At 48.8% G+C, this 25,381-nt stretch overlaps 8 protein-coding genes across 8 annotated transcripts; 5 read left to right on the top strand and 3 right to left on the bottom strand.

Annotated features, from left to right (window-relative positions):
* The first annotated feature begins 12 nt into the window (after positions 1-12).
* Positions 13-3,783, top strand: LY89DRAFT_629681 (uncharacterized protein). The gene is made up of 2 exons (XM_018211216.1): positions 13-2,813; positions 2,862-3,783. Exons 1-2 carry the CDS (start codon positions 361-363, stop codon positions 3,574-3,576), a joined length of 3,168 nt encoding a protein of 1,055 aa, XP_018062884.1. The 5' UTR covers positions 13-360; the 3' UTR covers positions 3,577-3,783.
* Positions 3,784-4,773: 990 nt separating this feature from the next.
* LY89DRAFT_676931 (uncharacterized protein) lies at positions 4,774-5,451 on the bottom strand (the record flags this gene model as incomplete). The annotated part of the gene is made up of 1 exon (XM_018213642.1): positions 4,774-5,451. The coding sequence occupies one exon, from the start codon at positions 5,449-5,451 to the stop codon at positions 4,774-4,776; it is 678 nt and encodes a 225-aa protein (XP_018062883.1).
* Positions 5,452-6,244: 793 nt separating this feature from the next.
* On the top strand, positions 6,245-7,371 carry LY89DRAFT_332699 (uncharacterized protein). Its single transcript, XM_018206801.1, has 2 exons — positions 6,245-6,584; positions 6,644-7,371. Exons 1-2 carry the CDS (start codon positions 6,493-6,495, stop codon positions 7,188-7,190), a joined length of 639 nt encoding a protein of 212 aa, XP_018062882.1. The 5' UTR covers positions 6,245-6,492; the 3' UTR covers positions 7,191-7,371.
* Positions 7,372-11,205: 3,834 nt separating this feature from the next.
* LY89DRAFT_332632 (uncharacterized protein) lies at positions 11,206-12,423 on the top strand. The gene is made up of 2 exons (XM_018206800.1): positions 11,206-11,733; positions 11,968-12,423. The coding sequence occupies exons 1-2, from the start codon at positions 11,395-11,397 to the stop codon at positions 12,205-12,207; spliced, it is 579 nt and encodes a 192-aa protein (XP_018062881.1). The 5' UTR covers positions 11,206-11,394; the 3' UTR covers positions 12,208-12,423.
* On the top strand, positions 12,232-13,674 carry LY89DRAFT_599726 (uncharacterized protein; the record flags this gene model as incomplete). Its single annotated transcript, XM_018210114.1, has 1 exon — positions 12,232-13,674. A coding segment is annotated over one exon (1,443 nt), but the record flags the coding sequence as incomplete, so codon positions are not given.
* Positions 13,675-14,919: 1,245 nt separating this feature from the next.
* Positions 14,920-19,314, top strand: LY89DRAFT_599778 (Oligoxyloglucan reducing end-specific cellobiohydrolase; the record flags this gene model as incomplete). Its single annotated transcript, XM_018210117.1, has 4 exons — positions 14,920-15,141; positions 15,196-18,614; positions 18,666-19,015; positions 19,067-19,314. 4 exons carry the CDS (start codon positions 14,920-14,922, stop codon positions 19,312-19,314), a joined length of 4,239 nt encoding a protein of 1,412 aa, XP_018062879.1.
* Positions 19,315-19,725: 411 nt separating this feature from the next.
* On the bottom strand, positions 19,726-20,219 carry LY89DRAFT_332518 (uncharacterized protein). The gene has a single exon (XM_018206798.1). The coding sequence runs from the start codon at positions 20,120-20,122 to the stop codon at positions 19,832-19,834; it is 291 nt and encodes a 96-aa protein (XP_018062878.1). The 5' UTR covers positions 20,123-20,219; the 3' UTR covers positions 19,726-19,831.
* A 98-nt stretch (positions 20,220-20,317) lies between these two features.
* Positions 20,318-23,344, bottom strand: LY89DRAFT_676928 (uncharacterized protein; the record flags this gene model as incomplete). The annotated part of the gene is made up of 3 exons (XM_018213641.1): positions 20,318-21,538; positions 21,587-21,928; positions 22,022-23,344. The coding sequence occupies 3 exons, from the start codon at positions 23,342-23,344 to the stop codon at positions 20,318-20,320; spliced, it is 2,886 nt and encodes a 961-aa protein (XP_018062877.1).
* Positions 23,345-25,381: the final 2,037 nt, after the last annotated feature.

The raw sequence follows: 25,381 nt of genomic DNA, 5'->3' as shown, positions 1-25,381 counted from the left end.
AAGGCACACACGTCTGGTACTAGCCCATCAACAGAACGATCTGACAATCCTTTTGACACTCTTTTCGACGGCGCCGATGACGATAACAGTGGCAGCGACTGGTGGGATGACGAAGAGGCGGAGGATTCCAGCGCTCCCAAAGAAAAAATACCAATACAAGTTTCACAATGGCCAAAACCTCCGGAGACGGTTGGCTTGGGGGTAACTGTCAAGGCTGCAAATCGGACTAATGTTCGACGCCATACAAGGACCTACTCTGTGCAGAAACCAGTCAGGGAGAAATCGAAAGGTCGTCAGAAGAAACAAAACGCAAAAGCTGGGATCAAGGTCGTCACAGATTTCTCGCGCCACCAACCAGCTATGCCTCCCGTTCAATTACAACCTTCACAGACGATGCCACAGATGGGACGTTTCGTGGATATGGCGGCATTGAGAGCGTTGAATGGCGAGTCCAACCAATCATCAGGTGGCTTTTGGAGAACAAAGAAGACCAAGGCTTTGACAAGGGCGCCAAACACGATGCCAACAATCACAAAGGACTCGGCCGGACCAGCTACAACTTTGAGTCCAAATAAAGCTTTTCGGATGAGAAATTCTCTCCTCCAATCTCCAGTCAGACCCGGCGAAGATTTGTCGCCTGGTGATCGACCCATAGTCATTGGCATATCTATCCCTTCCTCTGATATATCAGTACACTCGGTTAGTCCACAAACAGCTGTGTCAGAAACAACAAAATTTGTACATAGCTATGAACGCCGTCCACCGATGAATCACACCCCAGATACACCAACTATTATTATAACTCCTGCCCAAGAAGTTTCTGCGTGGTCACCATTAGGTATGCAGGCCACGTCTTTAGACCACGAGCTTTACGATTCGAATTCCAAACACTATACTGCCAATGATGCACCTCCTGTGCCGCAAATGCCAACATCGTTCCTAGAAGATGAGAGACAGCGAATAGCTGCGCAGAGAAGCTATTTCTCACCAGATTCGGACGATGTCACCACATGGGGTGACGACGATGAGACCCACGCCCCACCTAGATCTAGGGTAGCTTCTACTTATACAGTGTTCGAAGAAGATGAAAGTCCCGTGATGGCGAGGAAAGGGCGTGCAGTCTCGGTAACGAATGGAACGAGGGCTCATAGACATGCAAGTATAAGCACTATAGCTACCCAGAGACGCTCGAAAGGATGGTGGAATTATATCACGACACCATTCTTGACACGATCGAATACTTTCGCGACACGAGAGCTTGAGAATCAAGAAGCCCCTGCTCTGCCAGATTTAGCTATAGCTGTGGCGAAAGCCCAAACTGCCGAGAGGGATGCGAAGAAGTGGGAGAAGCAATTCTCTCCTACAACTCCCGCGACATCGACAACTATAGCTTCGGAACAGTGGTGGGATCTTGATGCCAAGAAGTCTGAGCAGTCTCCAGTGGTTCGAGACATCAGACACAAAGTGCAAACGTCGACAGGAACATTACCGATTGTCCTTTCGGAAACAGCCGGTTTTGGAGCTGTAACTTCGTCGAGTATTTCATCTCTTGCTAGTAATCAGCTCAGTAGAGAGAACACATCTTCTAGCTTTGGGTGTGCTGGTGAAACAGAGTCTCCAGAAAGAGAGGTACCAATTCTGGCTGATGCTCCAAGGACCAGATCTTTGCGAAGCAATAATCCTTACGTTCAGCCTACGTTCAGTGACCTAAGCGACGCTTCGCAGCGAAGCCAACCAGACGTAGGTAGAGCTGCAGAGCTTCCTCGCACTGGTCCAGCACCAGCACTCAGCCAAGCTTTCTACTCCCCATCGGTAGGAGGTCCTCCACCATACTCACCGTCACCGAATCGAGTGAAATATAGAGCTATTCTTCCTCCAGAACACGCCGCTGGAACACAATACCCACTCTCACCTGGACCAGTTTCCCCTGGACTACAACAGGCAATGTCATCAGGAGGTGCTATACCTATGTCTGAAGTCCCTTTAAGTCCTCCAGCTCGAAGACCTATCAACTTAAACTCTGGTTACGCTGTTCGGTCGGCCGGACAGCTTGAAGTGCCTGTGTCAGGAGAGCACTATGGCTTGCCTCCAACCAAGGCTTCCAAGAAAGCAGAAGCTAAGCGTCGTCGACACGAGAAAGAAGATGTTGTTGCACACCGGGCAGGTGGATTCTGGCGAGGTCGTGGCTGTGTGCCAGCTCGAGGATGTTATGGTCGTAATGGTGCTGAAGGCCGAAAGCGCCGTCGGTGGTATCTCTTCTTGATTATCTTCTTCCTCACCTTGATCATTCTGATCATAGTTTTCGCGACAACTCTCCACAGAAAATCAAACACAGTCACACAGCCATCGCAATGGCTTAACCTCACTGGATTTCCACCTATCTTCCTGGGACTATCAACTGTTGTGGCTCCAGTCAATATCGAGACCAACACAGGGTGTGTATTCCCGGCAACACAATGGAGCTGTGACCTTCCGAAAGACTTGCAATCCTCGGTTGCTCCAAACCAACCTAATCAGCCAGACTTCTTTCTCTACGTTCAGTGGGATAACAGCAGTGCTACAAATGCTACATTTGCAAATGTCACTGGCAACAAGAATCTCATTACTCGAGCAGGAAACCCGGTGTCCGCAGGACAATTCATGAAGCATTTGCTCCTAAAGGCACGAGATATTGTCACGTTTTCACCAAATCCAGCACCGCCAACATTTGCAGAGGAGTTCTTCCTGGGAAACACAACCGATGATATTGTGTCAAGCAGCAAAGCTGGAGAGCCAACGCCCTTCTACATTTCCTTCTTGCCGTCCCTCAACGCGTCGACCTCGTCTGTCAAGAAGCGTCAAAGCTCTTCCATGGAAGAAAGATCCATTCCGGACTTTAACGAAAGTCTAGATGAGAGAGACACGGACCCTTTCCCGAATGTGACGCAAAGTATTCCTGCTCCATCTCTAAACAGTGATGGTACAGCCGCTCCCGCCAATTTACTCCCGTCACCATTGCCACTTCAACAACCCATCAGACTTTACGATCGCGGCTTGCCCACGGAACACTATGGATTCTACAGCTATTTCGACCGCTCTATCTTCCTGAAGAGCTTGGCGCTCCTAAATGAGACAAACTCACAAGATGGCGAAGTACCAGATGATCTCAATGGTGGAGCCACAGAAGCGGAAGCAAACTTCAGATGTACCTGGTCAGAAACAAGGTTTTTGGTCCAAATGTGGACTCGCATGGGTTCCTCTGCCAAGTTGAACAATGCAACTTCATCTTCATCCTCGCCAACAACCGAATTGCTCCAACCAGGTTCTTTCCCGTACCCAATTACGATCACTACGGATAGACATGGTGGCGATCCAGCAACGAAGATGATTTACTGCTATGAAATGAACGATCGTCAGGGTATTGTGGCAGGAAGTGCGAAGCTTAGTGGTGAGAATAGAGCATTTGGAGGCGTGGCGGTGAACCCTGCTCCGACGGTCTTCTTTAATGCCAGTACAACAACGCTGGGAGGGTTTGATGGTGGGACCGGGGGGTGTGCTTGTGCATGGACGAACTTTGGAAAGGTTGTAAATGCCTAAGAATCAAAATCAAGCAAGTGGAGGAGAGGAGGACATATCATACTTCCATCTGTCTGTTTAAAGCATAGCGGGCTGCATACATACTATTGCATTAAGAAAAATAGGAAATAAGGAGACAGAAAAACTGCATTGCATTATGGGGTCATCAGGTTGTAGAGTTATCTAGTTAGAGTATGATAATGAGTAATGGAATGTGTGTTCTATGAGTTGCGAGTTTCATTTGGCTTGCTTTTTGACAGTGAGTGTGTATTATTCCATTCCTCAAGAAATCGAAGTGAGTACCCGAACTACCATGGTACTTTTGATGTCGAAAGTATTTTGAACGCGGTTGCGAACAGCTGCGTTCAAGCGTAATTTTGGTAGATTCCCAAAATGAGACATTGAAACTATGATCAAGCAGCGGAAACGATTTTGAGAACCTTTTGGTGTAACATGTAAAGACGAGGCATCGGATAAGCAACGCAGCTCACTTGACATGAAATGATATCCAAATCTCCCTGGAAGCAGGGACAAGGGAGATAGAGAGCCCCAGAAGAACGCTCATGCTTGATAATACCAGGTAGGTGTGCAATTGAGAAAATCTGCGTGAAGCAATGTCTGTACTCCTACAGAACATTGTGGCAAAGAAAAGTCGAGTAAGCTCGATAGTATACTGGAAATGGTACCAGATGCATCCTGTCTGTGTCATTCTAGACGAATGCTTCGACAAAATCTAAGTTAAAAGTGGGAAAGGAAAAAAGTTGCAGGAATCCACAGCTTGAAAAAAGCTATCGCTGAGAGACTTCATTTTCTCGAGGGTTGTTTACAGTCCCAGCGGTGTCAGAGACATTTTCAAAGTCGTATTACCTGAAACTGAATTCTCCAGGGCCATGGGAAAAGGGTGTTAACGACCTTTCTAGCGGCGTTTAGTCCGAGGAAATTGGGTTTGCAAGGGAAAGAGATATTGAATTCTATCTAAAATTCCACGATTTGATACTTCAACAGAATCCAGAAGCGTACTAGCACTACCTTTCTGTCTTGTGCTCAAGTGCCTGCTCCGTTCATAATTCATTTATTTGTGGGAATGAGTGTCAATTGTGAGAGGGTAGCCACTGCCATCTATCTTTTGCTCACAAGCTATCGTACATTGATTGCTCAGGGAGCCCACTATTCTCATCCATCTCAAAGCTTTCTACCTTGACGAGTAATTTGATCAAACTAGGGCTTGCGTCTGAAATTAGGACGATTTTCATCGGTCGGCGTTCCAAGCCAGCCCAAGTATCCTAAACTCTCCAAAGGGTTAGGGTGCTTGTCTTTGCATTTCCTCTGTCCTGCATAATCTCTTTTCGATCCAGCCGCTGTGTATGTATATGTAACATAGAACTCCAATATTGTTGCAATGCACTCCCAGTTCAGCTCCTCAGAGAGTTCCGCCAGCTCCGTCTCCCCAGCTGAGACTTCCCAGCTGTACTCTCGGCGACATTCAAAGCTCTTGTTCGAGGCAGGATTTTTCGCGATATCACCTCCTTCGTAAAGCACTTTGGCTTGTCCTTCGATGTGATACTCCACGGCACCAGTCCACTTCTTCTTTTTGTGGGTTTTGATCTCAAAAAGAACTGATTTGTAGAGAACATCGTCGTTCGGGATTTTGTACATTTCGAGGACCTTATCGAGGCCTACTGCAGTACCAGGTCTGAGGTGGTATCGATAGCAGAGCTTTTCGACGAGAGGGAAGTAAGGTTCTTGAGCATATGTGACCTGTTTGAGATCTGGTGAGCTCATGACGTCCAGGAGAGAACAGAGTAGTTTCGTCTCGAGGGAGGCTTTAATGGTCGGCTTGCGAACATGCCATTGTATTGTGTCATTGCCTTGTCGTACGGACTCTTCGGTGGCCATGATTGAACGTTTCAAGAGAAGTGGAATGGTCTCTACAACTCTGACCCAGAAACTTGAGACATTATATGAGCAACTCAGCTCACTTGTGAAAGGACGAAGCGCCGATTCTCAGATTTCTCAAGAAGAAAATAGAGAGGTCTTGAAGCGAGGCTATCCATCTAGAAGCAAGATGTCCAATCTTGAGCAATGGTATCCTCGCGCAGAATGTCATGGCTAAGAAATTGAGCAGGCTCAGTGACATAGACTTTAATGCTAGAAGCGTCCTTGGGTCTGAAAGGAACAGTTGACTGAGCTTGAGTTGGATCTTGCTAGCAATGAGACCGGGTTTCCGTACTAAGCAACACTTTACAGAGTTTATCCTCGCCAAAAGCATCCATTGTATTATCTACTGGTATGTTCAGGAGAATGGAGTAGAAGATAATGCAACTTTCCGCCAGACTTCAATGGTTGACAGAAAAGAATTAAAGGGCAGAGCGCAGAAAATAGCTGTCAATATGCTAATAACGAGAATGGTGGAACAGGAAAACAAACATTGATTCAAAGATTTGGTCCTCCTTGATGAAAATTGAAGGAAGAGAACTTTACTCGGAAATAGAAACCAGCTGGTAGCAACTTATAGCGCAAGCTAGAACGAATCAGCTTTGCTTGTCATAACTTTCCTTTCTCTTCTTTGATATCTGCTTCGAGATGTTTATGTTTCACTGCTCTCGAGGCTAAGCGAATATTCAACTCCGGGAGCTGGGGTATCACCGCCCCCTGCTTAGCGGCCAAAGGGCCTCGACATCGGTTCCTGGCACGAACTCTCAGGCACCCCCAACAATAAACATCCAACACAGTACCACGATCCACGATCTGCTCCTCTCAGACAAGACAACTACGCTCTGTACTCTTTCTTCGTGTGTGTGCTACGAGCGAAGGAAAGCCATTCACTTGGTCTCTCGCCCTCGCATTTGTTGCTGGACTCAGCAAGGTTCATTATACTCTAGATCGAGCACCAAAGGAAACGAACCTCAAGAACGATTCACGACTCGAGAAAGAAAGATGCCGTCAATAGCAGATATTCCTCCCTCTCCCAGCACGAGCAAAAAGCGTCGAAGAACAGAGGATCTTGACTCCTCTATACGAACGTTCAGGTATAGCATCCTCATCCCCTTTCGCCTCCAATCTACATCTACTAACCAACCAGCAATAGTCCGCACACAATCTACTCCCCTCAACACCCCCGAGAAATCCTCCCCTACCCGAACAAAAAACGCCTCGACACCAGCATCAAGCGCCAAAGAATCGACATCCCTCCTCTACCACCAGCACAGCCCGCAGAAGACGACTGTTCCGCCCACCTCCCTCTATCACCCATCCTGACAACCCAAAAAACCGCAGAAGAACGGAAACAGCAACTTGATCTAAGTCCCTGCCACATCTGCCACCGCAAGCCGACGGAGCGGAAACAGCTCGATGCATTTGTGGATTGTGAAGGGTGTGGAGAGCGGACGTGTTTTGTGTGTTTGAGGGAGTGTACTGGGTTGGGGGCCGCGTTGTATGCTACGGCGGACGGGAAGGGGGAGGGGATGGGGATGGGGATGGTTGTTGAGCGTGTGGGGAAGGGGAGGCCGTGGGAGAGGGGAGGGGGGGAGGAGGCGCTGCATCGGAGGAGGGTTTGTAGTCGGTGTTGTGTGGAGAAGGGGGTTGATGGGGAGGTGTGGTGTTTGGGGTGTTTGAGGATGGAGGAGGGTGGTTGAGGGTGAGTGTCGTTTGGGATGGTTGGGCTTTTATTTGGAGGCACGGCGGATGTTGTGCTGTTCTTGTTATTAAGGAGGGCATGTCACAGGAAGAAGACGATAGTGGGAAGGAAGGATTCAAGGCCAGGAGAGCCTGGGAACAGAGGTTAGGTATAGGTTGTCTGCGGGCTAGAAGGGCAGCTGTATAATAGTTGCTAGCGAGGAATTCAAATATTGAGTTCAGAAGGATCAATTCAACGTTGATCCCTAAAGATATAACGTTCTTCACTTGCTCTAAATCTCCTTGACGTTGTGTTAACATTGCATGGTGAATTCCCCTCTCACTCGCTTGCTTCGACAGCACACTCACTTACTGTCCCTTGATGATGCCTCGTACATACTACTTATTGTCTTCTATACAAAGTAGCAAAACATCATCTATGCAATGCCCTATCCTCACTCAAAAAGTTGTATCCTGTGACCCAAACGGCATAGACAAACGTCTCATTGCTATTGTAAGTATTCCAAGAAGGACAACGCTGTGTCAGGCTTCAGTCCTACACATTCTCAGGTCCTCGAAGCCTCACAACATTAGTGACGAGTAAATTGCAAGAACACTGATGGTACCGAAGTATGCTCCTGTCAGCGCTGGAGTGCTGGGCAATAAACGTTCTGTAAATGTTGGTGGTGAACACGGACATTCAAAGCTCGCTGTAATTCGACTTGAGCTCCGGGACGTGGTCAATACATCTGCAGGCGGAATAATGGGAATACGTAAAAGAGGAGATAGAATGCATGGCAGCAGAAGGAAGGAACGAGACCGAAGGAATCTGGGGATCCGAAGACCCCGATAAATCCCCCTCTCAGTAATGATCGTCCATGTCTTACATCTCGCGCGTGTTTTCTTCTCTGCATCGATGTTACCGTGTCAATCTTGCGAATGAGAGACAACACGGAAGTGACGAAGATCTGTCTTGCATATAAAAATGTGAAGGTTGCGAATGAAAGACACGGAGCTGTCAGCGGGTAAGAAAAAGAAGGAAGTGGTGTATTGGTATTGGCAACGACATCAATTGTGCAACCGAGTGTCATTCCTTCTGAGCATTGGAAGGAAACTCGATATCTCCAGGCCGTGTGAAAAAAAAAACAAAGGCCAACCTACCTTCCTCGACTGGTGCAAGGCTGAACGGTCCCGGCAATTTATTGGCTCCCCCAATGTCTCATTTGAATGCGGAGAAGTGGGCGTCAGGAGGTCTTCACCAAAACATGGAATGACCTCGTTCTGGAAGGTGAATTGGGTTCCATGCCAGTCCTGCAGGGTGCAACGTCCGTAACAGCCTCAGAGGTGATATCTGATGGACTGCATCTGACAGCGCTTATGTCAAAAGAAGGGGGACGCCACCTTTTTCAGCACCAAGCCACCACATAAGACGGAAACATGGCAATCTTGTTTGATTGTCGCTTGTTTGTAACGCACGGTGGAGTCAGAGATCATGAAAAGAACGCAGATGCAATTATCGGATTAAAACAAAGGAGCACGGAATCCTATACCGACCTTGATATCGAGTGCTTTGGCCTCTATGTTGGTGGGGTAGCTGAACCACAGACCAGAAAATGTCCGATGCAGATGGTCCTTGAATTGGATTCTCGGGCGAGGGAAAAGAAATGAAGGTCCTGAGAGCAGGAAGAAGAAGATAGGTGGGGTTGTGCTTCTGGCCCGTCCTGTGAGGTGATAAGAAACGCCATAGCAAAAGGAAGGCTCACATCTCGTGCAGAGCGACCAAAAGAAAGTCAACGGTGGCCATGACTCGATAACTTGTTATTCGAATGCTCTTCTGCACCAATAGTGGGTGGACGTGCGAGTATTGCTCTTCCAAAGGCCAGTTAGTGCTACTGGAAGGAAGAAAAGCTGTGAGCTCTTAGACCCACGCCACAAACAGTAGGAGGAAAAACTTGCCAAGAACTAGTCTATGTTTCGCAGTTTGACAGTTGAAGTAAACGGTTTTGGTGGTGCTATATCATTCTTATATGTGATAACAGGGGAAATGCCGGCTTAGTTTCTTGATGTGCAATTAAGCAGTTAGTTTAGCACTAGGAAGGTTTCCGTGGAACCGTTCGAGCCATTTCTCCAGGCGCAGGTGGACGTTGCTGATCCACGCCATAGTTCAACATCAGAGCGCTCTTTAGTCCCCGTCTAGCACTTTCATGAATAATGTTAGCAGCAGAGTTACGAAAACCCGCGTCGTCAGAGTTTGTGCCACCGTGGCAGCGTTTCACGACGGTGGACAACGCTCCTAATTGGGAACAGTGAAGCTGCAATAACGTGCTGATAAGCCCTATGAAACCGCACTTCGCCGTGAGCCCGCTGCTCATGAACCCAGAAAATATTTATATTCGCTTCCGTGAGACTGGATGAGGAGGATGATGAGCCTGGCGGGTCCATGAGTAGAAGCGGGAAGGCGGTTCAGTCTCCAGCCCAATCAGCCAAAGCTGATGGGAAGCACTTAATCTAAACCACGAGAGGACAAGCTGGCAGGCGGGATCCGGGACGAAGAAAACTGTGGATATTTAGGCCAGAGTTGTTGCATCGACGCCTCTTCTTGCGGTGTTCTTACCCGCTGCCCAACCTTCGTGTTCAATCCTGACATTGGACACAGCGAGAAAAAAGCTGTAAGCTTCTGCAGCGTGCGAGATGCAGAGAATTGCAGCAGTAAATCCGTGGCTGCCCCGACGGCAGTCCAATGGGCAAGTTTGAGGTTCCATCCCGAGCTGCCTTGGCTCTCCTGCACTGCTTTCGCGCTCTGTTCGCTGCATTGGCAACCCCTCATGCAATAAGATATCGGGATAATTGTCGTTGAAGGCATTCCTCCCTCTCTGCGCCCTCGCACCTCAGGCAATAAGAGAGCGTGTTGTCAGGCACGGAGACCCCGTGCTGATGATTCTTCCGGGGTCTTATGCAAGGACGCGCCGCGAACCATGTGTGAACGAGCTCCATGGCTTTGATAACCCTTGCTGCTCACCGCACCACGAGTTAACGAGGGCTGCGCGCCGGCTTTGTACCGGAGCTGAGGGTGTCGCAGAGAGAGGGAAAGGGCGGATAGCCGCTGCAGGCACACACACCGGGGTGATGCGGAGTATATGAAATTTTCATGTGTCCTGCGGGAGCTGCGTTATCTGAAGTTCAAGCGTACAGCGTATGGTTGATGTTGTCGTTGCTGCTGCTGTTGTTCAGGGGCTCGAAGCATAATCACTTACATAGATTGACGAGGGGAGGAGAGGTGAAGTATGAAAGTCATTGCTCTGCCGAACATCGCATCGCATCCTGGCTGCTTCTTCTTCGACGCGGTCCAGGATTTCACGGCTGCTGATTATTACAGTTTGACGTGACAGATCCAGCCAGACGGACCAACCAAAGGGTAGGTGAGCAGAATTATTGTGCCAGTTATGAAAATATGATAAAAGTATGTCGTATGCACCTCTGCTAATTGTGCTGGCGTGTTAGTTGTGCTACGCGTGCTCTTCCTTTTCTCTGCTCTTCGCGTGTTCGTTGGTCCAGCACAACGCTTGCCCTCGCTCTTCCATCTCATCCTGGTTGCCTTTGGCTTGGTTCGCCTTTCTCGCCTCCTGTTCGAGGTGTTCCCAACAACTCCCCTGTGTACCATGCATGTTGTGATTCGTCAGACGAAGCAGCCCTTGCATAGCTCCCCTGCTGTGATATCTATAATTCGGACGAATCGTTGCAGATCTTTGATGAACAAAGCAAGTACTGTACGAGAGTATCGGCGCTCCACCTCCACCACGACAACCGCCAGAAGAAAAGCCATCCTCGAAACAGTCGAGCGGCATGGCTGTTGCTTCGGAGCCTCTGAGGGCACGTCGATGCGAGACACGCCGTTTTATTTGTTATCTATGTACATACAGCAGTAGTGAATGTCGACGCCATAGTTCTGCTATTGCCTAAGCCGCGGTTGCAGATTGTAGACCTTTGAAACCTCCACTGTGTTCCCGGCTGGACAGATGATCCACGCACAAGGCCCTTGAAATCGTAGCTTGTACTCCCTGGTCGTCCAAAACCGTCTGACAGGGCTCGAGGAGTCAAGGGGTGTAATAAAGTCGGGCCCCAGTTCTTGGAACAGACCTTCGCCCTCACCTCGCAGAGTCTCGTCCTGCATGAACTTGCAATATTAAGCATCCAGCTGCAGTTCAATTCGTCTTCGACCGTCCCATGGCGCCGCTGCGAAGTAGCCGCAGCATCAGCTCTCTGCAGGTTCCTCAAATGCCAGAACATGCACTTCCCTCCATGGCTCCCTTCTACTCCTCCGACACCCTCTCCTGCTCGACCACACATCTCTCGACCATCCTTTCCTCATCGACGTCCGAACTCGAAGATTCCGAGAACAGTGCGGTCCTCTCTCCTCGAACCCTCTACGCCTTGTCCTTCGATCGACCAGCGAGCGCCCGAAGTCTGCCATCCGGACGATTTAGGAAGAATATGAAGGAGATAACTGGATTCGGGACAACAGAGGAAGACTTCGAAGCTTTGCCGATTGCTATTCAACGAAAAGTATGTTAGCACGTTCCGTCAATGGGCCTGCAAGACATCCATTGCCGACTCTACCAGGAAGTCGGACGGGCCGCTCTGTTTCTTGTCTAGACGTAACTTGAAGTGAAGTTGCAGCAGTAGCAGCAGCTGTCCGAGCGACTGTCAGACATTGCGGAGGAGTCTGAATCGTGGGCACGAGTCGGCAATGCTTGTTCTAGCCGCAAGTTGGCTGATGTTTTTGGCACTTTCTTGAAGTCCATAAAGTCAAATATGCAGATTGACAGGCGCTGTCGTCTCTTCCGAGCGCAGCCGTCTCTGCCAGCGCGAACTATTGAGTCTCTTCAGCGGTTCTGTTCGTCGATTTCTGTGCGACTAGAACTACTAGGTGCAAAGGGCGCAAGTGCGCTATGGTCGCCCATGCACAGTCTGCAAAACCGTCACATACCCCATCGTACCTGCAGAACTTGCCAAATTCTTTCCCGTCACTTCTCCTGAGGCAGATGAGAACTAACAACTTGTGTCTCACAGTACTTTTCAACACTGGAGCGATTGAGATTCGCCCAGAACTCACGATGCAATGCCCTCAATGAACTGCCAATCCAAAAGCACAGGAAGAGCTCGATAGCAGACCGTCGAGGCATCAACGTTGCACCTTTCGAACCTCGACGCTCCTCCTCACGAAGATCTCGGAAACTCGCCCGCAAACAGTCGGTGTCGAGCACTGAAGCATCTTGGTTTCTGACCCTGCCAGAGAAGATCAAGAAGAAGCAGTTTACGAGGGAGGAGCAGGTCGTCTTGGCAGCCCGTTTGCGAGAGAGTGTTATCCTGGATGCCGCCGATGAAGCAATTTACAAAGCGAGTCGTCGTGCAAGCCGGAATCTAGGTCCCCTACTCGACCTGTCGACGTCGTCCACACCAAGAAGTAGTATGGACAGCACAATGGATAATGCGGCGGAGCCGGCTTCAACCATGGCCGCAGAGATGTACGAGAGCTTTCGGTGGATGGATGAAGAAGAGGATCTGGACCTGAAGTTAGTCTTGGATGACTATCATGCGAACCTGGACGGCGTCGTTATTCCTACACCCTCGAGCGTCAGAAGACCCTCATTCAGACGACAAATGTCAATCACCAAGATGCCGTTTGGGAGGAATTCGCTATCTTCGTTGGGCCCACGCTCTCCAAAATTCGAACCGCCAAACCTGCACAGTCGGAACAAATCCCGCACGTTATCTCTGATAGCTCCAAAACACGTTACAAAAGCATCAGTGGCGTCGATTGACCCCAACGCCGCACATTACCAGGATCCAGAAGCGAGACTGAAGTTACGTGTATATCTCGCTTCTCCACAAAAGTTCGATGAAGCTATCGAATTTGGGTTCCCGTCGATGGACGGGATTACGGACGGTGCAGACAAGGAAAATAGACCCCCAAAGCGTTCGTCCAAGGATAATAGTAGGACCAAGAAATCATATTCGGCGTCAGAGAAGGGTCAATCATTCTTGGCCGATGACACTGCTTCTTTATTTGAGGATGATGCTTCAATGGCCGACCCTGAATCACCTCTAACACCCTTGGGCGAATTTGGCTTCCGCTCCTCGAATACAGCACCAGGCACGACGACCTTGGAGAGCAGCAAGTCTTCTAATGACTATGCACACCTTGGCATTAATAAGCCAGCAGTAGTAAAGGAATCATATACGCAAGCGATGGCGGGAAATAGGGAGATGACATTGAGGATGACTTTGACGAGACCTGATTTACGAGCGGATGAGAATGCCATATATGGCTGGCAAGCGACGAAAAGCCCCCTACGAGAGGAACCCGTGCCACTTTTGGACGAGAAGCACGAGGCCAAAGGACCATTCGGAGGGGCGGATGGCTGGGGTCCTGCAGAGAAGGAGAACGGGGTTGTCAAGAGGTTTTGGAATAAAATGAAAAGTTCACAGAAGAAGTCCTTGTAATGGGGCTGAAGATGAAGCCCATGCATGATTACTTTGTCGAGTCTTTTAGCGGGCTGATGGTCTCTCAGGTTGCTTTCCAGGTGTTTGCATTGCATATGGGCATGGGTAAAGGTTGCTGCATGAAGATCATTGATACCACGTACTGTACCGAGTATAATGTCTGTATTGTCTAGAGAAAGAAGACATGTTAGCAATAGCAGTCACAATTCCTACATCCTCCTCGAGATCATCAATATGGAAAGAGGATTCTGCCGTGATCACAGGCAAATTTCTAAGTAAGTTGGTCAAGACTTCGATCAGATTCAGCTGTTTGCCAAGAATGCTTGAATGTAAGAGTTATTTTGGGGGCGATGTTGGTTTCATTCCCAACGCATAACGTGGTCACAACCAGTTGCAGAGCTTCGAGGTCTATGTTCCCAACATCCAGCCTCAAGATGAACTTGCTGCCATAAAGAAAAGAAGCTGCTACCTAAATACCACCCTCTATACGGTATCACGTGAAATTTGTGGCTGAAAAGGATCCTCGCACTTGCGACCAAGATGTCGGACAAAGGAGTAGAACATCGTGTATCAGAATCTCCCATACGTAGGACAGACAAACTCTCATGATCAATAATTCAATATGCACGTGCAAAGTCTGGAGAGTTTTGTAAGACAATCTGTCTTGATGTAGCTCCTGATATCATAAATAAAGTTCGCGATCTGATTGGGGAAGCAAAAGTACCCTGCCTAAGTGGAGTTGCGCGTCAGACGTCCAGCTGTGGCGTATCCTCGTTTCAAGCGTCAGCTATTCTAAAGGCAGACCCTCGTACTGTACAACAACGAGCCAACCCCAAAGACCACGCAACAACACTGCTTGCTTCCCATCCCATCAGCTTCATCAATAAACGTAATTCCTTACCCGAGAAAGGGTGTAGAAACCCCCGATACACGGCTCTTGATGCGCTAGCACATCCTCCCATCATGAGGCTGCACATCGCCGCAAGCTCGAGCAGGTCCTCCTGGACCTGGCAGAACCTCTTCTGCTCTTCCCTCCTCGTCACATCGTCCCTCATCTCCTCCGCCGTAGCGAAGAAAGACGCTCCGTCGGTGTCAGAAAACAAGTTTCCCTTCATACCGTTCAACGTCAACTACTTCGACGACTCGGACGTCCTGCTGTTCGAAGATGGCATCTCCCATGACGTCTGGCGCTCGAGCAATGCTGGCGAGTCGTGGAATAAGGTAGAGGGCGGCATGGAGGGTAGGATGCTGGAGTTGGTTATGCATCAGTTTGATAAGAAGAGGGCGTATATCATCACGAGTGACAATACGCATTACATGACGAAGGATAGGGGAGAGAGTTGGCAGGAATTTGGGGCTGCGAGTCAAGCGTCCATATTTAGGGAAGTGTTGACTTTCAATGCGGGGGATCCTGATAGGATTATTTTTAATGCGATGGATTGTGCGGGAATCTTTTGTGATGAATTGGTGAGTTTTGCTATTCTGATTTACGTTGAAGAGAGAAGCTAATGTGGATGGCAGACGCTGTATACTACCGATGGCTTTGCCAACGATCCCAAATTCCTGCGAGCCGATACTTCTGGATGTCATTGGGCCAAAAGCACCGACATTTTCACCACTTATGATAAAGACCTGGATAGTGATCGGATCTTGTGTGTAGTGAAGGGCAGATTCTCTCCATGGCGGAAGGATTATCGACTCCTTATTTCAGACAGCTATTTCAAGGACGAATTCGAGCCAGAGCTTGAACCTGGAAGAACTGTTCAAGGAGTCGTAAACATGGCAGTTGTGAAACCCTACGTGATAGTTGCAGCATCCGCCGAAGGCACCGATGAGATGGCCTTGTACGTCTCAGACGATACGATAAGATGGTCCAGAGCCATTTTCCCCCACGACCACAAGTTGACGGAAGAGGCGTACACTGTGTTAGAGGGCACGAATTACAGCATTCAAATTGATGTTTTGAACTCGCGGCCTTCGAACCCAATGGGAGTTTTCCTGAGCAGTAATTCAAATGGTACCTACTTCACAAGGAAAATGGAGCATACCAACCGAAACACCTACGGGCTGGTGGACTTCGAGAAGATTACTGGTGTTCAAGGAGTAGTTATGCTCAATGTTGTGCAGAACTGGGAAGAAGTCGAGACTTCTAATGCCGAGAAGAAGATCAAGTCTCAAATCAGCTTTGACGACGGATTTACCTTTGAGCCTTTGACTTATAAGAAGAAGGATCTTCATCTGCATTCCGTCACTGACCTCTCGAATACCGGACGAGTGTTCTCAAGTCCAGCTCCTGGAATGGTCATGGGGATTGGTAACACTGGATCGTACCTCAAAGATTACAGTGAAGGAAATCTGTACGTGTCTGATGATGCTGGATTGACTTGGCGAGAAGGTCTTGATGGCCCACATAAGTATGAGTTCGGCGACCAAGGTTCTATTCTGGTTGCGATCAAGGATGCCGGCATGCGTGACGATGATTACACGGACGAAGTCAAATACTCTCTCGATCATGGCAAAGAGTGGAAAAATGTGAAGCTGGATACAAAGATCAAGCCAATTCAACTCACCACTACTCAAGACTCAACTAGTTTGAAGTTTTTGATCGAAGCAGTGGATGATTCCAAGCCTAACGCCAACGGCTACATCATCTCGCTGGATTTCGATGGCTTGCATGAGCGACAGTGCAAGGATAGCGATATGGAGACTTGGCCTGCACGAGTTGACGATGATGGCAACCCGACTTGCATCATGGGCCAGAAGCAGTCTTACCGAAGACGCAAAGCAGATGCCGATTGTTTCTTGAAAGACGAATTCAAGGATCCACAATACATTTCCGAGCCTTGCGAATGCACAGATGCTGACTTTGAATGCGATTACAATTTCGTCAGGAGCGAGGATCGAAAAGAATGCAACTTGGCACCAGGAGGAAAACCTCCACTGCCATGTGGTGCATGCAAGGCCTTCGGACCAGAGGACACTTTCAAGGGAACAAATGGCTGGCGAATGATCCCGGGCAATCAGTGCAAGAGGGGTTCTGGAAAGCAAAAGGATGAACCAGTTGACAGGAAGTGTGCTGACGCTGGCGGGACCCCTGCTGGCTCTGGCAAACTCGATCAAGTTCAGAAGGTATTTCCCGGTTATAACTTCAAGAACAAGGTCTATCTCGAGAGGACTGGCATCAGCACTGGTGCTGACGAAACTGTTCTTGTGCGAACCGAGGATGGAGTTTTCATTTCACAAGACCATGGAAAAACTTGGGACCAGCTTTTCAAGGACGAAGCCATTGTTGCTATTTACCCTCACCCATACTTTAACGACATGGTCTTCTTCTTGACTCCGTCAAAGAAGGTCTTCTATTCCACTGATCGTGGAAAGAATGTGAGGAGCTTCAACGCGCCTAGTGAGCCAAATGTGGATGGCTTTCCAGTCATGAACTTCCACCCAGACAATAAAGATTGGATCATCTGGATTGGTGCTCGAGACTGTCCTGGATCCGAGTGTCACGCAGTTGCTTCCCTCACTCTCGATCGAGGCGACGGTGATTGGAAGACTTTACAACGATATGTCCGCAAATGCGAGTTCATAGAGGAGCCTGCAAGCAAGTATCGCAACCTTGAATTGGCACAGAAGAAGATCAAGTTACCAGACGAGAAGGCCAGAGAGAAGCTCATCTTCTGTGAAGCCAGAAAGCACGAGAGTAACGACATCAACGACAATCCTTGGACGTTGGTATCCAGCGACGACTTCTTCAACGAAGCACCTAATCAGCACTTTGACAATGTTGTCGACTTTGCTACCATGTCTGAATTCATCGTTGTTGCGACCAAGGATGACGAGAAGTCTACCCTGAAAGTCCAGGCTAGCATTGATGGAGCTACATTTGCCTCGGCCGACTTCCCGCACGGTTTTAACGTTGATCACCAACAAGGTTACACTGTATTGGACAGCTCGACTCACTCAGTCTTTCTACATGTCACGGTCAACAATGAGCAAGGTTTCGAGTATGGAAGCATCATCAAGAGCAATTCGAATGGTACTTCTTACGTCATGGCTTTGGATGCTGTAGACAGAGATTCTGTTGGCTATGTTGACTTTGAGAAGATGTTTGGCATTGAAGGTGTTGCTATGGTCAACGTCGTTTCAAATTACAAGGACAAGAACTTCAAGAAGGATGGTAAAAAGCTCAAGACAATGATCACCCATAACGATGGAGCTGAGTGGGACTATCTCCCACCGCCAAAAGCTGATGAAGATGGCAAGAAATACGGATGTGGCAGCAAACTGGACAAGTGTTCGTTGCATATTCATGGATACACTGAGCGTAGCGACAAGTCACACACCTATTCCTCTGCATCTGCGATTGGTCTAATGGTTGGCACTGGAAATGTTGGAGAATTCCTCACGACCAAGAAGGATGCTGACACGTTCATGACCTCTGATGCTGGTGTCAACTGGAAGTTCGTCAAGAAGGGAATGTACATGTGGGAGTTCGGTGACCAAGGCTCCATCGTCGTGATTGTCAAGGAAAGAGAACCCACTAAGGAGGTCTTCTACTCTCTTGACGAGGGTGATTCTTGGGTTCCGTATAACTTTGCTGAGAGCGAAGTTACGATTGATGACATCACCACTGTTCCAAGCGATAATTCGCGGAACTTCCTCCTATGGGGCCAAGATGGAAGTGGCAAACTGATAACGTTCAATCTCGACTTCTCTGGTCTTACAGACCAGCAATGCGAGCTTGACGAGGGTAATGTCAATGCAGGAGACTACTACCTCTGGACTCCCAAGCATCCCAAACAAGATGACGACTGCTTGTTTGGTCACGAATCACAATATCACCGCAAGAGAACAGACAAGACCTGCTACAACGGCAGGATGATTCCTCATCTCCACGACATTGCAAAGAACTGCTCTTGCACAAGACGGGACTTCGAATGGTAAGTCGACTCAATCCTTCACTCCACCTATAACATGCTAACATAACAAAGTGACTTCAACTACGAACGTCAAAGTGATGGATCCTGCGCCCTCGTTTCCGGCCTCTCACCACCTGACCCAGCACTCATCTGCACCGTCGACGAGGACCGCATCGAGTATGACGACCCTACCGGCTACCGCCGCATCCCAATCACAACCTGCGTCGACGGTCTCCAAATGGACAAGAGCATCTCCCACGCATGCCCGGGCAAGGGCGACCAATTCAAGAAGAAGCACGGCCTCAGCGCAGCTGGCATCTTCTTCGCGGTCACAATCCCCATTGCCGCTGCAGCAGGAGTCGGCTACTGGGTCTGGAAGAACTGGGCCAACAAGTTTGGCCAGATTCGCTTGGGCGAACAATGTAAGCTCCTCCCTCACCCATTCCCAATCCAAGTACTAACAGACTCTATAGCATCATTCGACAGCGAAGCACCTTATATCAAGTACCCCGTCCTCATAATCGCCGGTCTCGTCGCCGCAATCCAAGCAGCACCCCTCCTGATCTCCAGCCTCTGGCGCAGTGCAACCACCGCCTTCGGAAGGAGTAGACCCGCCCGCTTCACTACGAGAGATAGTTTCGCCCGCGGTAGAGGCGATTACGCCGTCGTGGATGACGACGAGGGGGAGTTACTTGGTGAGGAAAGTGATGAGGAAGTTTAGTCGGTTGTAGAGATGGGATTTGGGTTTGGTTTAGGATAACGGCTGGGCGGCTGGGCTGGTGGATTGGTATATTTACTGCAAGGCAATAAAAAGAAAGAAGGAGAGACAGAGGAGATGAGATGAAGTGTCACGATAGAGGCGTCGTTCATGCATGCATGGTGTTTGCCTGCGTGTCTTCAAGCAAACAAGCAAGCAAGCGTTTTATTCCCCTTTCCTACTTGTACCTTGTATATCGACGATTCAATGAGAAAGAGAGTAAACACTGAATTTATCTTTGATGTGCTCTCTTGTTGTGACTGTAATAATGATTAGTGGATTATTACTTTGCACAGGGTAGCTGTGATATCAATTTCTGTCTGGACAGCTTCAAATCACAATCACAGCATGGTCAGTGGCACAGGGGGTTTTAGTATTTTGTGATTTTTTCTATCTCTACAAACAAGTTCTTATAACTTCATTATGACTCTCTCAAAGCTACTAACCTACTAGCTTAGTTGATTGTTATGTCGTTCATCCTTCAACGCCATTTTTGAGATGATTCCTCCGCCTTGGAAATGCAGGAAATTGTCCACCATAGCCAGCCAGCCAGCCCATCCAGGGGCGACAGCATCAAAGCACAATATGATATCAAGCATCGCGTGAAAGCGGTAGAAACATATCGAAAAGGAGAAGGAGACATCGTTATTGAGTAACAAAGGAAAACTTGAAGATCGGGGAAAGTTGTACGTATTTGCGTGTATGTAATCAGACAGACATTCGAGGATCCATGTGTGGAGTGTATGCAGGCATTACATCGGAACTGTGTCATGTAACGCCCCGTTGATGAAGACTAGAAGCCTCATAAGCCCCATATTGATTGTTGAAAGTTTTCGGAAATCAGGAATGATGCGAACAAATATGAGCGTGACAATCGAAGAAGCAGGAAATCTTAGAATCCGGGAGATTGCATAATTCTGAAGTCCTTAGACAGCTTTGCACACCAAGTCGCTTTCACAGGATGTCCTCAACGTCGTGGTGGGGGTATTGGGAGATAGGTTGGTCGGAAGTTATTGCTCGGCAAGACAACCTCCGTAGCCTCATTTGCCAGGAATGGTGAGTGGGGCCCTGATCTAGGACGGTTGCCAATCAATGCCTTTCTAACTTCTGTCTGGAACTTTGCCAGTCTGGTAAGTTCCAAGCTTCTTGCGTTCCCGTTGCTTTGCTGGTTTTTGTGAGTTCGCAAGCAAACGCCAACAGTTCCTGAAGAACGTTCATCGCTGGAGCCAACGCGGTCGCCAGAGCATATGAAGACAAGATTGCCAGCGGGGTAGTCACCATCCTTCAAGCCTGCTGGATCAGGAGAATATGGAATCACCAAATCTTGGCGCAGAGCCTTGATAACGGAGGGCAAATCGACTGCCTTGTCCGTATTATCAGCACCTCCAACGAGCACAGCCTCTGGTGGACCTGTAACTTCAAGAGAGATCTCGATCACAAACACTTCATCGTATTTGAGCGACGTCTGGACACCCTTGCAAATTGCGCCAATATTGGCCTGGTCGTACGTAGATTTGCGTGATCTCAGTGAAGATGATATCGAAAGCATGCTGCTCTGATGTCTGACCACCGGGACTCCTTGCTCCTGTGTCTTCCCTCTGACATGCTCGGCCAAAGGATGATCGAGGAGTGTCCTGGAAGAAGCGACCTTAGATGGCGAGCTGAGTGGTGCCGTGTGGATAGACGTAGCATCTGACTTGTTTTCGGAGTGTGCCACCGAGTCCCGGTAACTAGACCGTACAACGATTTGCTTTACATTTTCTCTTGATGCTGATTGCCCACCCGATCCGAAATCATTGTCAGGGTCCCGTGAAAGCTGAACATTGTCAGGGAACCGCGACGGGTGGAAATTGGCATTGGAATCTGATGATGAGGGGGGAGTCTGCTCTGGGGCTTTGCAGACATCTAGCGGAAGGGGAACAAGGTCATCTATCAAAGCCGACTCTTGCCGGGCGTGACGTTGGCTACTGGTGAGTTTGTGTTCCAAAGTGTTTGTAATACTCTGGCCCATACTTGCAAGAGCATTGCGATCGCTAGGGCTGAATGAGGCACGACAACTTCTGCTGCTTACAGACAGGACACCCCAAGCGTGACCGGAAGAAATCATGAGAGGCACGGCAGCGAAAAAGCCAATGCCAGGGCCGTTCGGGGTCCTCGGGACAGATGGGTTCCTCTTAAATCGCCAATCCTAGTGGGGTCAGTTGGGCAAAAACCAGTTTCGAAGGAGAAGAATTACCTGGCAAGTATCGAGAACTATAAGGATCTCCTGGCCATACAGTGCATGTCCTACCATGCTTTCCTTTCTGGCTGACAAGACTAGTCCGTTGCTGTGAATAGTACGCTTGATCTCGTTCACATGGTTGAACGTGCTAACAGCGACATCCACGGTCTGGAGGAGTTCTTGTAATTTAGAGAGCCCTTGGAATCCAATGAGTCCGTCAGACTTTGTCCAGAACTGAACGATTTGCACGGTGGACGAAACTCTCTCCGCTTCCCGTCGTACTGCTAGTGCTGGCAGATACTCGAAATCATAGTTTAACGAAGGACGAAGAGGGAGATTATTCAAGTTATAGTATCCCTAATTCACAGCAAAGTCAGCAGTTTCCCAACAATAGATTTTCGCTGTCATGCAGTCGGATCAAGAGCTGAGTTTCATCGAAGATCGACATACCTGGTAATAACTTCCCAAATAGGTGCACCAAACTCTGCAATCGGCAGAACCTGGATCAGCCTTCTTGGCGACCTCATAAATGTCACCGTCAACGCTGACACCAACTCGTCGAGGCGAGTCGTTATCCAAGGTTTCACTTGGGTTCTTGGGTTCATAATCAGTAAGGGAATCGCGTGCTCCGGGGGCGTCATCTTCATCATAGAAAACCTCTTCACTGTACAAGGATTCGACTCGTGCGTCATAGTGATCTTGGAGAGGAATCTCGCTGCCAGATGGATCGATCTGAGGAGTTCGATGAGCTCGATCCTCCTCCTCCTTCTCGATAGGGTATCTATAGATGTCACCAGTAGAAACTTGGATGTGCTCATCATCGACACGCTTGCTGGCAGCCAAGATCGAATCGAAATCTCTGAGATTGATTCCAAATCGAGGGGGCCATGCCAAGACCATCTTTGGGTCTTTCAGAGGGTCGATCTTGCGAGATCGAACCTTCGTGGGAGTCCGACGTGTGGAGATCGAAGAACCAAAGCTTTTGCTGCGTCTGCCAATGTGGGAAAGAATCGATCTGAGAGCGTGTGGCTTTTCCTGGTTGTTAGGGAGTGAGAGTGCGATCTTGTGAGCCAGAGCAGTGAGTTCCGAGCTGGAAGGTTTATTCTCAACAGTGAGTTTCTCAACCTTGTCTCCAGTGAGTCTTCGGTTTGTTTCCCCTCGGTGTCTGGCAATGGCGATGGGTGACAACTCGTCGGTAGACTTGACTGTGGGGAACGGGAGCGGGCTTCTGTGATACCGGGGCTCAAGCGAGGACTGCAGGGGTCGGATGAAGGAAGCGGGCTGAGTATTGAGAGACTCAAGAGCAAGCCGCTGCCTCTCTCTTTTCTCCTCCTCTTGTTGCTTTGCAGTCAGTTCTTCCTCTTCATCCTGCTTCTCGTCCACTAATTCTGCCTCCTCTTCATCCTCATCATCCACCCAAGCAGAATCATTGTCGTCTTCTTCACCTTCTTCGTCTTGTTCTTCGATCACAGATGCCATTCCAGGAGAGGCTAATGGGCTCGGGAAAGATGGGCTAATCGTAGGAGAATTAAGCGCAGAGGAATTCAACGACGGAGATGGTAGTCCTCCGGGTGGTGACACCTCTGTCGGCGATGGGCATTCTGATCCTGATCGTGAACGGCTGAAAAGGTTGAGTAGGCTTAACTTTTTTCTGGGTATTTGACCCTCATCTGACTGACGGGATTTCTTCAGCACATTCCGGACCCTAGGAGTTTGATCATTTGTGCTCTCCATAGTCGACGTGTTGACTAAGAAGGGCGACGGGCACTCCATCTCGGATACGATAGACAAGTAATTAAGCTTGAAGTTGTCTCGGAACCACTCTATAGAACGTTGGTCAGCTTCCACAAGCCAGATAAATCTCTCTAGACAACGTATTGAGTAAAATATATGTACCTGTTCATGCCAGAAACACTTTCACTTAAACACAACGCGTCTTGATCAGTCAAGTGGTTGACTTGACGAGTGCTGGACTGTTGTTGTTAGATTTGAAAGCTGTAGCATTCAAGGTCTAGGGTAGCTCACCTTGGTACAGGCCGTCTACGCTCAATAACACGGAGAAGACAAGAGCAGATACACACTCCTCCCGGAATTCTGCAGCTGCGTTGTACAAACAGCCACGCCGTCAACTTTGAACTGAATACACCGAAGGTATGTTAGAAAAAACATCAAATAGGAATAAGAAGAGCCAAGTCTTCCAAGTATGAGGAGAAGCTAGAGGACGCGTACCTGACCAAAGTAGCTGCGTGGAGAAAGGGGATACGCTCCTGGACGCGACCCCGCTTGAAAACGAGGCACAGTAAGAGGTGGTGGGTGACAGAAGAACGCGTCGGAAACCAAGTGGAACAACTTACAATTAGGGATCAGAGAATGACAAGAAGAAGGATTGAACAGTCGATGCTGGTTCTGGGAAGTGTGTTGCTAGAAACGCGTTCGAAGGAGGTAGTGGTAGACCAGAAACCTATCCCAAGTGCTTTTGTACAGAAGTAAAGTAGAGGGGGTGGTAAAAGAAAACCGAAACGATAGGCAAAATTAAAGACGACGCGAACATAAATGAAGGTGTCAGTAAAAGAGCTAAAGCGAGCGAGGCAGAAAGGTGAAGTTGACTCGAATAGGAGGCCGCTCGCTCCGGCGCTTCCGTTTTCGGAAAAACCTAAACAGCAGTAACGACTGACGACTGAACTCTGTCATCCTGTTCGCCTTCTTTCTCTCTCTGTCCCCCTCTCCCTCCCTCGCACTCTTCAAGACCAACACTTTGAAAGGACATGGGTTATTGCTGTATAGATACATTTATCCAAGAACAATTTTCAAGCCTGCTGTATGACACCACTATGCCATCTCGGGTACCTCATGCTGTGGCCGCTCCTGCGAGGAGGCTACTTGGCTCACTTGACGCTGCAACGATTGCGTTCGTGCAAGCATACCAGAGGTATGCATACATCATTGTCGGTTCAAGATATAGACAGTTCGAACCAGTTCTTTATATTTGGAGTGGCGGGGCGAATGCCGCAACTAAGATGCCATGCTACCGGCATCAACCATATGAGAGATTCGCACCACTGGGCGAGGTCCACCAGGTCCATAATCTTCCATTTGAGCAAATGGACAGTCTTGGGTGCAGATCAGGAGGAGACAAACTCTGCGATGATCCTTTGGCTGCACATCGGCAGCTCCGTACTCGATGAAAGGGGAACAAACATCGGACAAAAGCCATCATGAGACTGTCTAAAGGCTGCAGCCAAGCTGGTTGCACTTGCGCTCAAATGCAGACACCGCATTGGAAAGAGCCATAGGCAATTGTTCTGCTATCCAGCCTGGCAGGCCCACGTTGGCCTCGACGGTATTCTGTACAACATTTCGAAGGCCCCTATTATAGTCGTCAAGAATGCTTTCCTTCCAATGATATGCAGTTCAGATGATTGTGGTACCTTAACTCAAGTGTGATGTTGCGCGACATCAGCCTCATGCTCGCCTGATCGGCTCGGCCCATTTCGAGCCAGAATGCATGCGGTTAGCATAGTGAGCAAGCCAGGGATGTGTGCGGAGTATAGACGGCAACAAGTGTCTCTGTGGGAGTCGTCTTGGTATGCCTCGAGCAGTCTTGTCGTCGTGTGAAGTGCTAGCCTGTCGACGTTTGGGAGAGTTCGATGTTGGTGGATGTAAAGGTTGTCAGCGTGTTAAAATCCCCGTACAGTACTATTCGGACGCTGAAGAGTGGTTTTCGAATGCTCAATACTTGGATTTCGAGAAGGCGTTCATGTTCAAATCCCAGATCTAATGGAAACGCTTTGTGAACGGCACTAGTGGAAG

This window comes from Mollisia scopiformis (genome assembly GCF_001500285.1).
Source record: "Mollisia scopiformis unplaced genomic scaffold LY89scaffold_32, whole genome shotgun sequence".
Lineage (NCBI taxonomy): Eukaryota > Fungi > Ascomycota > Leotiomycetes > Helotiales > Mollisiaceae > Mollisia > Mollisia scopiformis.
Note: the sequence above shows the minus strand (reverse complement) of the source record. Positions and strands in the feature narration are given on the sequence as shown.

Coding starts and splice junctions, on each gene's coding strand:
- LY89DRAFT_332699 (XM_018206801.1), top strand. CDS start 6,493: ATGCCGTCAATAGCAGATATTCCTCCCTCTCCCAGCACGAGCAAAAAG. Junction 6,585..6,643: donor TCCTCTATACGAACGTTCAG/GTATAGCATCCT, acceptor AACCAGCAATAG/TCCGCACACAATCTACTCCC.
- LY89DRAFT_629681 (XM_018211216.1), top strand. CDS start 361: ATGCCTCCCGTTCAATTACAACCTTCACAGACGATGCCACAGATGGGA. Junction 2,814..2,861: donor TTCTTGCCGTCCCTCAACGC/GTCGACCTCGTC, acceptor CATGGAAGAAAG/ATCCATTCCGGACTTTAACG.
- LY89DRAFT_332518 (XM_018206798.1), bottom strand. CDS start 20,122: ATGACACAGTTCCGATGTAATGCCTGCATACACTCCACACATGGATCC.
- LY89DRAFT_332632 (XM_018206800.1), top strand. CDS start 11,395: ATGGCGCCGCTGCGAAGTAGCCGCAGCATCAGCTCTCTGCAGGTTCCT. Junction 11,734..11,967: donor CGATTGCTATTCAACGAAAA/GTATGTTAGCAC, acceptor ACTTTCTTGAAG/TCCATAAAGTCAAATATGCA.